This window comes from Salmo trutta, chromosome 21, assembly GCF_901001165.1.
Source record: "Salmo trutta chromosome 21, fSalTru1.1, whole genome shotgun sequence".
NCBI classification, from domain to species: Eukaryota; Metazoa; Chordata; class Actinopteri; order Salmoniformes; family Salmonidae; genus Salmo; species Salmo trutta.
Genome location: NC_042977.1, coordinates 9,097,678 through 9,114,118, shown reverse-complemented (window position 1 = coordinate 9,114,118; position 16,441 = coordinate 9,097,678). Strand labels below are relative to the sequence as shown.

The 16,441-nt window shown below is 43.1% G+C and overlaps 1 protein-coding gene across 1 annotated transcript; it reads right to left on the bottom strand.

Moving 5' to 3' along the window:
* Positions 1–4,788: 4,788 nt before the first annotated feature.
* Positions 4,789–11,093, bottom strand: LOC115157758 (sterile alpha motif domain-containing protein 7-like). The gene is made up of 7 exons (XM_029706195.1): positions 11,009–11,093; positions 7,895–8,009; positions 7,277–7,601; positions 6,298–6,956; positions 6,062–6,186; positions 5,612–5,722; positions 4,789–5,409 (listed from the first exon to the last, which is right to left on the bottom strand). Exons 2-7 carry the CDS (start codon positions 7,995–7,997, stop codon positions 5,161–5,163), a joined length of 1,572 nt encoding a protein of 523 aa, XP_029562055.1. The 5' UTR covers positions 7,998–8,009; positions 11,009–11,093; the 3' UTR covers positions 4,789–5,160.
* Positions 11,094–16,441: the final 5,348 nt, after the last annotated feature.

Here is a 16,441-nt window from a genome sequence, read left to right as displayed (position 1 = left end):
CTTCAGTTTTCTTCTTTTTCTTTTTCATTCCCTTCTTTGATACTACCGTTCTCCATTCCTCTTCTCTAACTCCACTCGACTCGCTTCTCGTTCCACTCTCGACATCCTCTTCCGCCATGATCCTCCTTGACCGAGCAAAATGGATCAAAGCACTACATTCCCAAATATCCAAGATTAAGTTTTTTCAACAACATACCCTTCTTAAAAAAATGTAATTGAATTAACCACCTTGTAGTAATAATGTTTAATCCAACATATGGCTACTGTTATGTATTTTAAAATAGCCTTACCGCTTTATCTCAAATGGATAAAGAGTGTTCATTCTAATGTAGATAAACTGGAGGCTTACTGAATAATTTTAGATAATGTGTAGCTATCTAGAAATTATTTATATCATTGATGTTCAGTGTCCATTGCTACATTAAAATTGAGTAACAACTGTCCCCGTAATGACCAGGAATGTTCCGGATTTTTTTGTGCAAAAGTTGTGATTTGATAGGCTTTGTTGTGCACTTAAAATCAGTCATTCATATTCAATCATAAAAAGGGGCAATATTCATTGGAAAATTATTTTACTAAAACAAAATGAATCCATTAGCATTTAAATAATATTGTTTCATCTTTCCCAAACAGGTTCTACATTTCATTGGCTGCATTTAGACAGGCAGCCCAATTCGGATATTTTTTTCACTAGTTGGTGTCACGCCTGCTCCCGCCAGGCTACCCTTCTTTACACGCACCTGTCACCATCATTACGCTCAGCAGCGCTCATTGGACTCACCTGGTCTCCTTCACGTTGTTGATTACCCCCTGTAAATCTGTTTGTTCCTTGGTGGTGTTCCCTGTGTCCGCATTAATTGTTGTTGTGTTCCTGTCTAGACACTGTTCCTGTTCCGTTTTGTGTCCGTCAGCTATTAAAACTTCACTCCCTGTACCTGCTTCTCATCTCATGCGTTGATCCTTACAGTTGGTCTTTTGACAAATCAGATCAGCTCGAAAAAAAATCTAATGTGAAAAGATCTGATGTGATTGGTCAAAAGACCAATTAGTGGAAAAAATATCAGAATTTGGCTGCTGTTTCAACGCCACCGTCGGAAGTAGAGTCACTGCCTGCATTGGCAAAATGGCAGCGACTTGCACAGCGCTGTAGTTGGTAGTGATGTTATGTTTAATTCCAGAGCTCCAGGCTTGTGGTGAAATCGCTAAGAAGTTTACTTCGAAGCAGTGTGCCGAAGCAGTGTGCTTGTATCACTTTATCAGAAGAACGTGATCAATGACGTCCGAAGCTTCGTTTCTTCAAACAACCACCTGATTGGTTTTGTATTGGTTTCAGTTGAAGATAAAAAGGCTACTCTGTGCACACGCTACAGCGTGTGGGGCGTCATCTATAATAATTTGGCTGCTCTAAATGCTTTTGACCAGCAGGTGCCACTAGTGTACACTGTGATCAAATAATTGAGTAATGAACCTATTTTCGACACAATTGGCTGGAAAGCTCAATGCTTCAGGAAACTTAGTTTCCTCATCACTACTAGTTGGTCTGCACTGCAACGCTGCTCAATGAACAAAGGAATGTTTGATGGGAAAGAGGGGCCGAGCACTGAAAGTTATTCTAATTTTCACAATCTACATGGGAGGTGTGAATTGCAGGCTGTTACCACTTTCCAAGTGGTCATGTAGAAGCCACATTAGCCTAGCCATTAGCCCAAACAAAGAAAACAAAAGCAAATCAAATCAAACTTAATTTGTCACGTGTGCAGAATACAACAGGTGTAGACCTCAAAGTGAAATGCTTACTTACAGGCTCTAACCAATAGTGCAAAAAGGGTATTAGGTGAACAATATGTAAGTAAAGAAATAAAACAACAGTAAAAAGACAGTGAAAAATAACAGTAGCGAGGCTATATACAGTAGCGAGGCTACATACAGGCACCGGTTAGTCGGGTTGATTGAGGTAGTATGTACATGTAGATATGGTTAAAGTGACTATGCATATATGATGAACAGAGAGTTGAAAGTTTCAACTTTCAAAGTTGACACATGTGCATCCAGGTATACTTTTGTGGCTGAGTCAACTTATTTTAATAACATAATTTCACATGATGTAATACATGTTATTAAAGCCCCCATGCACTCTTTGTTCTCTGTATGTCTAATAAATCACTGTGTGTTTATTTAAGGAAAATAACATCTAAAATATATTTTTATCATTTATTTCGCTGAGCCTCCTTTGGCCCTTGAAATGCTTGGTCTGATCTTGTGGGCCCACCCCCTTAACCAGAGGAACAGTCATTAGTCTATTATAATCAGATCACATTGTGACATCATGAGGTGGGCCAAAAGTTCCATCCCATCTGAACAGGCTGAAAATCCAGGCATTTTTTTCATAATTTTCACAATTTCAGAGCGTTATTTCTACCTCACTAGCAAGGTTTCCATCCAATTGGTGACAGATTTTCATGCAAATACTCTAAAATGAACATGAAAACAATATGTGCATTTTCCCACCAGATAAAAGGGATAAAAGGCTGTGTGTATGATGATGTAGTGCACATAAAAATACATTTTGCGGTTCAATTCCCATGTACCGAATATAGAAAATACAAGTTACAAGTCAAATGTGTTTCCATCACATTTTTTACTTTACTGATGGTTTTCTCACAAAACACTTTTCCATTACAGTATATAGCAAGTGTGTCCACTCTGGTATTGGCACGTGCTCTCTAGCCGACAGCTCACAGATACAGTGCTAGTATAGCCTACATGATGAGATTATTATGGACAAAAGAGTGAGATTATTTTACTTGTCAAACGCAGCCAAGCATCGATGATCATTTCACCAGAATAATACCCTCGATATTTATGGCAAAGGAGCATCAAATCAAATCAAATCAAATGTATTTATATAGCCCTTCGTATATCAGCTGAAATCTCAAAGTGCTGTACAGAAACCCAGCCTAAAACCCCAAACAGCAAGCAATGCATGTGAAAGAGGCACGGTGGCTAGGAAAAAATATCAATATCATCATCTTGCACTTTCACCAGCCTATGAAGTTCATCATCAATTATTTAATCTGTATCCTAATAAACTGCATGCTTTCCTGACGAGTTGTAGTGGGAGGACCACACATGGCATCGTGTCAATCTAATTTTACTTTTATATGAAGATTATTCTATCAATATGTGTGCATAAAAGCGTTTCCACCTAAATTTCTCACATAATTAATTTTACAGACACAAAAAGATCCCACCTATCTAGCGTATTTTGTTTTGTCGACATTTGGAAAGTTTACTGACAAATTGTATGTTTCCGTCATAAAAACTTTTATCCGACATGTACTTTACTCACATTAAATGGTTGGATGGAAACCTGGTTATATTGTGGAAATATCATTAAAAAAAACAGGAAAATCACGTTTTTAACTGCACTGCTCCTTGTGTGCTTTGTAAACTTTAACACATGAAACAAAACATTGAATCATTTTGAGACAATAGGAAATAAGTTGACTGCTGTGTTAAACAAGTGTAGTAATGGTTGCTTTGGTTGTCAACAGCCTTGTGGCTATTGTAGTCTTTTTACTGTAGAAAAACAAGACACTCTAGGTGTGGCAGGCAGCATGCGAGGGAGGGCTACCTGCGCAGGCGCCTAGACGGTCTGGAACTCACCCATGGGTCGTATTCCCCTGCTCAGACGTTGCTGACACATGCCAGATCTTATAACGCCTGGATAGGTATTTTACATATCAGCTAACCACATCATATGTTATAGCAATCTGGTGCCCAACGGCACAGTCGACGACGTGGCACGCAACCATTCGTTGATGTATGCAACTTCTGAGCAGGGGAATACAACCATGGTCTCCTGAATCTGAAACATGGTACAAAAAAGTACCAAACATTTCAACTAGAACTAAATACTGTACATACAAAACAATTCCATCATATTCTTAGCAGTTTAAACACTGTATGACACACACTAGAAAACTGAACCGAGCACGCCCCCATTCTCATCGACGGGGCTGTAGTGGAGCAGGTTGAGAGCTTCAAGTTCCTTGGTGTCCACATCACCAACAAACTAACATGGTCCAAGCACACCAAGACAGTCGTGAAGAGGGCACAATAAAACCTATTTCCCCCCAGGAGACTGAAAATATTTGGCATGGGTCCTCAGATCCTCAAAAGGTTTTACAGCTGCATCATCGAGAGCATCCTGACTTGTTGCATCACTGCCTGGTATGGCAACTGCTCGGCCTCCGACCACAAGGCACTACAAAGGGTAGTGCGCACAGCCCAGTACATCACTGGGGCCAAGCTTCATGCCATCCAGGACCTCTATACCAGGCAGTGTCAGAGGAAGGCCCTAAAAATGGTCAAAGACTCCAGCTACCCTAGTCATAGACTGTTCTTTCTGCTACTGCACGGCAAGCGGTACCGGAGCGCCAAGTCTAGGTCCAAGAGGCTCCTAAATAGCTTCTACCTCCAAGCCATAAGACTCCTGAACAGATAATCAATTGGCTACCCACACTATTTGCATTGGAATGCTGCTGCTACTCTCTGTTATTATCTATGCATAGTTACTTTAATAACTCTACCTACATGTACATATTACCTCAATTACCTCAACACCGGTGCCACCGCACATAGACATTGACTCTGTACCGGTACCCCTTGTATATAGCCCCCTGTATATTGTTATTTACTGCTGCTCTTTAATGATTTGTTATTCTTATTCTTACTTTTTTATAGGTATTTTCTTAAAACTGCATTGTTGGTTAAGGGCTTGTAAGTAAGCATTTCACTGTAATACATGTTGTATTCGGCGCATGTAACAAATCAAATTTGATTTGATTTGAACATAATAGCCTGATGGCTTAAAAACAGCTCTTAGGGCTGAAACACTTGCTGAATTCCAAATTGACCCCTACTTCCTACTACCTATGCACTTCTGAATGTTTGCAAGGGTTGGACAGATGCAATTAACATTCCACCTAGCCGATCAGAGGGCAAGATGCATCCATTACTTATACCCATCCAATGCTTAAAGATCTACATTAAGTCCTTAGGGGGTTTGTGTCTATATGTACAGTATGTGGTAGGAGCTAGGGGTCGACTTGGAACTGAGTCACTGGCCCGAGGACTCGTACCTCCCTCACTGATGCCTCAGGCAGTTTCACTGCTGGCCGAGGGGGGAGAGGGGTTGTCAGTCTCTGGGAGGGGGTCTGTGGGTTTCCGGCCTTTTGGGTCGCTGGTACAGGGGCTGCCCATCATCTCCACACTGTTACAGTATACAGGGGAGCTGATCTCTGACGATCTGTCTCCTCCTGCCTTCTCAGGGGTGGCCTGTAGGGCGGCGGCAGCGGAGAGTGGGAGGCTCATCATGTAGAACATGCTGCCTAGCCGGCTCGAGACCTGGTGAGTGGGACAGAAAGAGCGATACCATGAGATATTATAATAAGCAATGTGCTGATTTCATTATTACTCTTTTCCGAAAATGGTTGTGTGCTAGGTTATGGTAAATATAATCCATTGGAAATTAAATAGACAGCACTCCAGAAGATTTTGTTCTGCTGTCCGAATTTGTGAGGCTAACTGTTTTTGATGGTTTGTATACCTGGGATCGTATCTTGAGTGCCGGGCCCAGCTTTAGTCCCATCGTGTCCAGTAGATGGTCTTCTGTCAGGAATGGCAATGTCTCGCCATCTATCATGTGGTCCTTGAACGTCTGCAGGGAACAATCAGGTATGATGAGGAGTAGTATAGTCATGTATATCCATAGAACAATTTCCTTAAAGACAGATGCAGCAGTATGACAGCAATGCAATTTCCTGCTTACATAAATTATCAACAGAATTAAAACCTGCCAAGATGGCCTCTATTTGCTCTCTTCCAAAGTTCGAATGCCTCAAGGTAGGGTGCAAATCGGAAAGAGTCAATAGTGGCAGTCCTGGCCAATTTGAATTCTGTTGCTGATTTACACTTAGTGTACAAAACATTAGGAACACCTTAATATTGAGTTGCTATGTCAGGCTATGTCATGGAAAGATCAGGAAATGACACCAACCTGAGCATATTCAGAGCAGCTGGGCATGTTTTTGATGAAGATGTAAACGTCATCCACTGTCCACTTCCTAAGGTCTTCAACAGAGGACATATCTTGTCCGTTAAGAAAGAGATTGGGTGGCCCTGATCAAAACAAAAGACAAAATGTGTTAGCACACATACGGCTCACATCTGTCACATCTGTTCTTGTTCAAATACATTATAAAAATCTAATCAAAGACAGCAGCATAACCCCTGCAGAAAGTAGACACTCACCAGGAGGGAACATGCAAGGCATGCCTGGGATAGGTCCACTGGCGGAGGGATACTGGAAAGCAGAGCATTGACTGGGCCTGTCTTTGTCGCTGGCGCCACTGTTGCAGTTGGTGACGTCAGGGCAGCCATCTTGACTGTTCATGCAGGCTTTGCGCAGGCCCTGCGCCGCCTCCTTGTAGCTCTTTCTGCCATTCGACGAGAGCTCTGTGTCCATTTTGATTTGATGTTGTTTGCTGACTGCCTCCCCTCCCATGTCCATTTTCCCCTCTGCCACTTTCTCATCTCCAGAGGCACCCCCGGGACTCTGCTCCACGCTCTTGTCCTCCGATTGGCCCTTGGGGCCAGACGCATGGCTCTCTGCGCTCTTGTGATTAGTTGCCCTGCGACCAGCCCTGCGGCCCCTATCCCTCTGCAGCGTGCTGATTGGTGGATAGGGGCTGGAGGACATCAGGAGGTTGTTGGCCTGCATTTCCTCCAGGGTGGTACGATGGACGAAGAAGTCGTGGTCGTCTGGGAGGCGCTGGCGCCCCCGGAGAGCCATAGCGTTGGACTGGTACATCACGGGCGCATTCATACCCATCAGACCCTTCTGATGGGCGTTCTCCATCTCCTTCTGGTGGAGGATGGCATTCATCTCCATCCTGAAAAACAACCAATACACACCAATCAGACACAATGCCCGCCATCAAGACGTAACAAAATAAACCAGTTAAATATAACAATACACCAACAAGACATAACAATAAACGTTTCTAGGTCACATGGGCTCTGAATATGGGCTGTGTATATATTCAAATCATATCTGCCAACTGTTCTGTAATATAGTGCATAGAACAGACTCTTGGTATCAGATTGAAGGGGGCTATAAAAGGAAGGCTGGGATATCCAAAGCCCTATAGTCCATGATGTGTACTTTGACAAGCCCCGTGACAAGCAGCTGCAGGTCAATGTCAGACAATACCTGGCGATATTCTGCTTGTGGATGAGCTCCTGTCGCCGGGCAACTGTCTCCATGGGCTCTGAGGGCATGAAACTGTAACCAACTCCAGGGAAGCCCCTGACGGAAATTCCAGGGTGTCGGGGCATGGGCGGACCCAGGTGACCCCCCATGTGCATCTGCCTGGCCTCAGATGATACCATCTCCGAGGGTGGAACTAGCTCTCGTTCCATGAAGCGAGGCTCAAACTGGGTGGGCACCCCCTGTAGCCTCTGCTGTCCTTTGGCTAGGATCTGAGGAGCCATGGCTATCTGGTTCCTCATCATCATCTCCTGCCTCTGACATAGCTCTGAAACGCAACACAGTAAACACAATGTTAGATGTGTTACAAGTCTACAGAACTAGGGCCGTACTGACTACTAAGTTTCTACTGACTATGTGACTTGACCAGGAAAAGCTCTGGGCCCCAGTAACTACCTAGGTTAAGGAAAAGTTCCTGACTCTAAGATAGTAAAACATAAAAATGTAGAGTGAATTTTCTAGGCAAGGCTAAGGATTTATGAGCTAATACCTAGGGCTTTAACTCAGCAGACTATCAAAGTCTTGAAGCATACAGATTCAAACCAGGTGGGTCAGCCTTACCTCCAGCAGACATGCCGTTGACCAGGCGGTACCAGTGTTTCTCGTCCAGAGCCCCCTGCTCCCCCATCGCTGACATCTTCCTCAGCTGCTCCCTTGGGGTCATGGCCCGACCTTTCTGTGGAGCCGAGATGTGGAGATTAGTGTATAGATTAGTATATAAGACCAGTGTTTCTCAATCTGTGGCCTGTGGACCGGCACTTGTCTCTGGGATGTTGCTAACTGGATCTCAGATTGGTTAGCTGACAGCAATTTAGTCTGTTTTCAAGTACTAGTTTTAAATCGGTCTGAAGCACCCTAGCTTACGTATCCCTGGTACAGGAAAGATCACATTTGCCCGGGAACAAAAACAGTGGTGGTGAGCAGATTATTGTTTGCTCCGAGATGGTAACCCTCTTTAAATGGCTGGTAATTTTCCTCTTTCACCACTAGGAGTCACCCATGACTTATAAATTCAAAGGCCCTCTATGACAATGATGATGCTACACAGATAATACTGTATGCACCAATGTAGCCTCTTCGAGAACCAGGCTTCCCTAATCAGAAAGCCCGGTGAAGTCAAATGCCTTGCTTGGGCAGAGCTCAAAATGTGCCCATTAGTGCCGTAGAAGCAAGAGTGCGAGAGGATGGACAGGAAATCGCTGATTAGAACCCCATGAAAATATGTTAAGGTACGCCATGTTTGTGCTGACTTTAAATTTCAATAAATCGCTAACTGTCGGCCACACTTGACACACTAAACTTTTACCATAGCCCTTAGGTAGACACGCCATAACGTTGTTTTCTGTTCAAGCAGAGGAGTAGTAATGCATTTATCGACTCGGAAAACAGTGATGAACAAAACACGCCCATTCTTCTATGGGCGTGTGGGGGGGAGGGTTCTTAAAAATGTAACAGCCAATAAAAATGGAGCCACTGGAGATGTTTCAGCTAATACAATATTCTCCAGACCTCCAAAGGAGGCGTGACAACAACGCGATTTGGAGGTATGGGTTGTTGGTCTCACACAAGACTGTGTAAGCCTAATGAGCAAAGCTATAGCCAACGAGGGATGCAGCATTAGTCCACAGGTCTCAGAACGATTAGGCTACTCAGCAGTAATAGCCATTGCTAAACATGTGCTCATCAATAATATTTAAGGGAGAGAGACACAGATGACGTTGAAGTGTTCCTATGGAGATTTAAAAACCTGTTGGCTGAATTTGTCAAAAGTGACATTTAAGTTGGCGGAGGGACCAAATCTATATCGAGGAATACTGTCTCGACTCAACATTCACCTCACAACAGGAGAACTCCACCAATGGAAAATACTGTCTCCAGTACCTCCGTCTCACTTCTACAGTCATTGTAAACAAACAGACCGTGTCATTATATTACACGCACTGTCATGGTTGTCGTTGGTTAAGGAGGACCAAAACGCAGCAGGTATGTGCAGGCTCATCTTGACGTTTATTTAACTTTCAAAATGAATATCAAAATAACAAAACACGAAAACGAATGAACAACAACAAACAGTCTGGCAAAGCATAAGGCGAAACACAGAACAATCACCCACAAATAACAAACACACCGTAATATATGGGACTCTCAATCAAAGGCAGATAGACAACACCTGCCTTCAACTGAGAGTCCCAACCCCAATTAACCAAACATAGAAACAGACATACTAGACAAAACATAGAATACCTGAAAACCAAACAGTGCCCAAAAACCCCGGAATACTTAAACCAAATGCCCCTTCAACAAAACACACCACCCCGAACCACATAAAACGAATACCCTCTGCCACGTCCTGACCAAACTACAATACTAATTAACCCTTATACTGGCCAGGACGTGACACGTACACACAGTGCATATCATTGGCCGTCGCTGCAGATTGTCATTAGACACCTCTGATTGGCCTCTTATGAATAAATCCCATTGATAAATATTAGACAGAACAGGCAGTGCTTTAATCCAGGGATAATAATCCTGGGCCAGTATGGGCTGTAGATTTACACAACATTAGAGATATAGATTACAACACTAACTAAATGGAAAATGAAGGGAAATAGCAGAGGGCACTTAGAAATAAATGTGGTCATGGGGGAACTGAAATTACTAGGTGTCTCCCTTACTTTGTGTGTGGTATGTGTGTGTGTGTGTGTGTGTGTGTGTGTGTGTGTGTGTGTGCGTACGCGCATGTCTCTGTCTAGATACATATATAGGATACCCTCCAACCATACACCCTGGGTTTATTACCCCCTCACCCCCCTCTCATCTGCGGCCATAAGATCCAGCCTAACCCTAACCGTTAGCAGCCCTTAGCCTTCGTCAGTTGTGTACCGTATTACCCCACCGTCCCCTAAAGTTACCTCAGACCCATCTAATCTGGGCTCCAGTAATCCTCCTGTTAGTCCCACCCAGTCTGCCAGGCCCAGAGAACATCTGCTGACCCGTGTGTCTTCCAACCTGGTTCGGGGGGCATTGGCAGGGCCAGCAGGAATCAACACCTTATCCTCCCCCCTCTCTCCCCCGCTATCCGATTAGCCTAAATCCTGGCTATACAGCACTTTAAAGGGATGTGTTGAGGTAATCCAGGCGTTTAGGAGTTTTACCCTCAGAAAACCTTGTCTGTAAGCACACCGGACAAAACACCCTGAGTGATAAGCCTATTAGCCTCCGTCAGCCCCTTGAGATGTCCTGAAAACATCTTGGGGGATAAATCTGGGAGGGAAAACAGTTTATGGGGGAAATATCTGGCACACGCATGCATAGTCACCCTGGTCCCTGCCACCAATGGCACTCTACACACAACACTTTATCTTTCTTCTACTATACTAAGCGGTTATACGCAGGGACGGATAGAGGTAAGAAGAGAGAACATTTAAAAAGATGAGATAAACCATACTGGATTACTGTAAAAGATGCGGTTCAAGGTTTCGATGTCCTCCTTAGGTAGCCTGACTGTATATTTGCACAAGTCTTTATTTTGTGTATTAGGAGTTTGTGTGCCAAGTGTCGGTATACAACCAAATGTGAGTGTGAGAAAATCTGTTGCTTCATAGAGTCATTTTGCCTGTGTGACTGTCAATGTGTGTATGTCTATGCGTGTATAAATAAATGAACACTCACCCAGTTAGTGACCAAACCAACGCTTCAAAACAACAAACAGACTAATGTACATTCAAGCCTGTCACTACTACTGCATTACTGCACCGCCAGCGTTCAACTGGAAAAATGACTTGTACTCAGTAATTAATCTTACACAGGAAGAGTAGAGCTTGCATGAACTTGAACCAAAAGTTTGGGGTAAGTCCGAAAGGCCTGGCCCCTATTGCAGCACAGACAGTAAGAACTGCCTAATATCAAAGCAACTACTACTGTACAACCTTTTGATTCAGTAAAATGCCTGTTTCATTGTGGTTCCAATGGCTCAGTGTGTTAGAGCCAGCGGCAACACCAGGGTTGAGGGTTTGATTCCTGCACAGTAATAGATGACCTTTAGCTTCAGTCCTAAATGGGTAACTTTAGACTAACGATACAATTAGTCAATCCTCATTTACTAACTAACTAACTAACATGGGTGGAAGTAATGAATTATAAATACTCTCATTAATGTAATTGAGTAGCTTTTCCGAGAACTTCTACTTTTTCGGAGTATTTTTCAAAGTCAGTCATTTTACTTAAGCATATTTTTAATTAAGTATTGTACTTCGCTACCTTTTTAAAACCATCCACTACAGAGTACAATTTTGTAAGCTATCCATAATAGTAGTCTACGGAAAGTTCTGTGGGTGGCATCACTCGCAAACAGGCCAATCAAATCAAGCTGTCCACCCCAAAAAATAACTTTGTGAGAGAGAAGTGTCGGGAAAGTTTTTTTTATCAAAGCGGTATGTCTGAAAAACAACTGAGACGGAGGAGACTGAAGAGTCAGGAGACAATCGAGACACAGACCCAGGACTTTTCTCAATTAGAAACTCCTGCATCCTCTCTCCTTCGTCCTCTCTGGCCTCCTTTTGAAAAAGGTCAAAGGTAATCGAGGAGAGGTGGCGAGGAGAGGGAAAGTTGCTAAAAATACGCTTGTATGAGATTAGACTCTCCTTCTCCAATCGCGTGTTATCAGGCAAATTACGTTTACCGGGTGGAATCTCAAAATAAATGTATAAAATTATTTTAAAAATGGTAGTTGTGCAAGAAATGTTATAGATAAAAAAGATAAGTAGCATATCATTGTTCAATGTTGGCATGGTTTTCTCCTTCCTGAAAACAATAGCTGATTCAAAGCATGCGTGGCAGATTTCAAAACTCTTCTGCGAAGGACTCAGGAAGGATACACTTGTGCTTTCTCGCCGAAAGGAGGCTATTGAGGAGGACCGTCTTCCGTTTGCCTTCTTCTTCTTCTTCTTCGGGGTTTAAAGGCATTTGCCATTCAATACGTTACATCACTGTCCCCAACTGGACTACAGTATAAATCCATTATACCTTGTGATACAAAATGGGGTAAAAAACACTCTTCCAACTAACCCTACACTCATTAAAAACCCACTACTTTGACCATATCTGCTCCTGCACCATGCCAATGGCCTGGGACGACGGAACACCACCACTCAACACAGCCTGTAACTCTTCTGAAGTCAAATCTCGTACATCCAAGTACATCTCTGCAGCTGCCACCACAGCATCTATATTCTGTGATTTACATTCCATTTATGCAGCACCGTTGATAGCCATTGCTATGTATACTAAGAAGCCAACCTCTGTGGTGGCACAGATCTACTACTCACAGGGATCCTCTCAGGATCCCTCACCCTTGACCCATCCTCCTCTACTTTCTTCACTGCCTCAGCATATGACACCTTCTGCCCTACTCTGATTCTGGCGACAACAACACCTGCCTCTCTCATACCGGACACTTCCGATCCTCAGAAACATGGGCACACCTACAGTACTTTTCCACCCGACCTGATACCACGTATGAATCAGCCAAAATATCTGGATCCACTATCTCTAAGAATCTCACTCTCACGCTCACTTGACCAAACTCATCTTTATCATAACCATGTCCATCGATGCAAGGCTCGGGCTCGAAGCTCCTCAACACAACTTCCACTTCACTTAAATCTCCCTCATTCACTTCCATTTCACCTCCAAAGCTCCGTCTGGCGGACATCTCACTCTTTTTATACTTGACCCCAGTCTGCTTCGACACACCATATCCTTTTAATCTTCATCAAATTCAGATTCAACCTCTGCTTCCCTCATTCTCTTCTTCCTCTTTTTCCTCCATTACTCCTCCGAAATCAACCTTTCCGTGTCCCTGTACCAATATTACTCTTCTCCCGTCCTTCACAGAGTCGTGGCTGCCAACGGGACATTCAAAACTGTAATATCTCATGCTTCATGGAGTCGTGGCTGAACGACGATACTATCAACATACAGCTGGCTGGTTATACGCTTTACCGGCAGTATAGAACAGCGGCGTCTGGTAAGACAAGGGGCGGCGGACTATGTATATTTGTAAATAACAACTGGTGAACGATATCGAAGGAAGTCTCAAGCTATTGCTCGCCTGAGGTAGAGTATCTCATGATAAGCTGTAGACCACACTATCTACCTAGAGAGTTTTCATCTGTATTTTTTGTAGCTGTTTACAGTACATACCACCACAGACAGAGGCTGGCACTAAGATCGCTTTGAATGAGCTGTATTCCGCCATAAGCAAACAAGAAAACGCTCACTAAGAGGTGGCGCTCCTAGTAGCCGGAGATTTTAATGCAGGGAAACTTAAATCCGTTTCACCAAATTTCTACCAGCATGTTAAAAGTGCAACCAGAGGGAAAAAAACTCTGGACCACCTTTATTCCACACACAGAGACGCATACAAAGTTCTCCCTCGCCCTCCATTTAAATACATGTTGACTATGACGTGACAACGATGTAGGCTGTGTGTAGCGGTTAGCAGTCATGATATGAAGGTTTGGCTTGGAAAGATTGTTTTGCCTGGTCACAGACAGCTGATGTGTTGTGCACTGAAGTCCACAAGCGAAGGGAAAGGGTGAGAGGAGAATAGCGCGTAGATAGATGCGAGAGGGAATTATATATTGTGGCAGACCAGGTGGTTTGGTCAAGACGTTTACACAGATCAGACACGGACAGAATTGTGTTAGCTCGGTTTCAAGTGTGTTTATTTAAATAACAAACAAAGAAAAAATAATAGGTCTCCTCCAGGAGACCTCCGGGATACCGTCTTCTGGGCTCCGGGGTCTTGCTGTATCCTATGGGGAATAAAACTTAGCTCCCGCCATTATCTCTGGTACTGCGCACGACTATACTGGAGTAACCTCCTATCCCCCAGTCCCCACTCCCGTGTGCTGCCCTTCTGGCAGCTTTATGGGACTCGTCCAGCTGGTGAGCAATCAGCCTCTTGATTACTCACCAACCACAATCAGCCCCAATTCGTCCTGGCTGGAGAGCCCGTTGAGACCTGACACGCTCAGCAGAGGGTGCCATCGCCGCGTGATATATACTCCGTCTGTCACCAGGCCTCGACGAGTCTCCCCCTGGTGGCTAACCTGCTGTACGCCACAATATACAACGAGCTGTTTGTATGTGGCTGCTTTTAAAGTGTACTGTGTTTGCGTGTAATCAATTCATTGCACCGATTCAGTTGAAAAACATAACAAAACAGGGATAAATATGCCTGACTTTGTCCAATAGAAACTCTATTTTGCAACTGTTGGAATAATGATTACACCCTAGGTCAGCTAGATGCAGGCAAGAGTGTGCAAGGCGTTATTGAATGTGTCACTGTCTGTCACCTTGATTACTCAAAATTCTCTCGACCTGTGCACCTACAGTACGTCGTAAACTTTCATTCATAGGCTAGGTTGTAGCAACCTCATTATTGGTACAGAGAAAATTTGAGTATCATGTAGTAGCCTAAACCTATCGATGTTACATTGATCTGGGTGAATGTAATATGAATGACAGTCATCCAATATGCTGTAAATAGAAATAGAAAAGGCCATGTTCATGTAAAAAAAATGATCATCCTCCCTCATCTTAAACGACTGTGGCCACCACTGAAAACAAGTAAGGAAAGTCTGTATTTGGGTGGGCTATTGTAATGTCAGTGATATGATGAACTAAGTTGCCACAAAGCAGAATTATCAGAAATACTCATTGTGTATTTGTCACTATACAGGTTAACATACTGTATAGCCGAGACAGAGCAACAGAGGCAGTATTCATCTGATGAAGATGATTTCTTCTCATAACTGATGCCCAAAAGGTCACAAGGTAAAGGGGACCTTGATGGGTACCTTTCCTGTGTGTCTTCCTTTCCATCCATAAAGAAGCTGTCTCTCAAACTGAACACAGGCCTGCCTGCCTCTGCCACCTGTGAGAATCTTTTTAGTTGTGCTGGACAGCTATTCACTGCAAAGCGAGCCAGGATAGACTCGATTCACCTTGAAAATCAGCGCCTGCTGAAACTGAACAGCAAGCTCAGAGAGAAGTGAAGGCATTTGAACAGAAGTCCTTTGTTTTTACTGAAGGAACACTACATAACCTAATGTATTCTGTACATGTAGCCTATAGTTTATCAATCTATTGCAACATCTATAGCGGTGTCTCAAAGGTTTTCTCATTCATGTGTAACAATGTTCAGGTACCCTTAGGGAAATTAGCAAATTATCAAGGTCAGTGTTTTATTTTAAAAGTAACTCAATTATTTTTGCTCTGAGTACGTTTTAAATGAGCTTCTTTTGACATTAACTTGAGTGTAGTAGTTTTACTTCTACTTGAGTAAAATGTCATTATAGTAACAGTACTTCTACTTGAGTAGGATATTTTAGTATGTTTTCTACCTCTGCTAAGCACCTAGCTGATTCTATGGTATATTTGAAATCAGGCCACTTTACCCAGTAGCCAATCAGAGTAATGTCATTCAATTGGATGAACACGTCCCTTTTTAAAACCTTAGAAAGCTTGAGGTTTCAAACAGTGAGATTTAGGAGTCTCCCCATCCAATCTGGCATATTTCCACACAACAAGTGGGATTTTGGACTGCATGTGACAAGTGGAAGCTATACTGCATCTAAGCCTAGAGCTCTGGGTGCCTGAACTTGCGGCTGCCCGGGCTAATCTCATTACAAGAATGAGCTAAGGGAAAAGTGCTGACGACTACATGAAGCCTTGCATTTGGGGAGGTCATATCAGACAAGACAGAATAATTGTCTGAAACGTTTTAATCCCTCTTAGTGACAAACAAGTGCTAGACATACTTTTGCTGAGACCGTAAATACCTTGTAATTATGTTTGAATGAACCTGAGCCATTTTGATATCAATTAGCTTTAGATTTGAATTAGATTTGTATTTAGTTACATTTTAATTTAGATTTAACACGTGAGAGTATTGGGTAGGTTTGAGAAATAAAGTTTCACATTTTTTGAAAATGTTTGAAAGTGTCCAAAATACAGACAGGTGCATAGTTCAAAGCATCATTACCTAAATATTTTACAGAAATCAAAGAAATGAACTAAACAGGCAAAAACTTAAAG

Bases quoted from the DNA above. Each gene is read 5' to 3' on its own strand.
- LOC115157758 (XM_029706195.1), bottom strand. From the start codon at position 7,997: ATGACCCCAAGGGAGCAGCTGAGGAAGATGTCAGCGATGGGGGAGCAG. The intron at 5,723-6,061 runs GTTGGTGTCATT...TGTTCCCTGCAG, and splicing joins GCTGCTCTGAATATGCTCAG to ACGTTCAAGGACCACATGAT. The intron at 5,410-5,611 runs GTATACAAACCA...CCCACTCACCAG, and splicing joins CACTCAAGATACGATCCCAG to GTCTCGAGCCGGCTAGGCAG.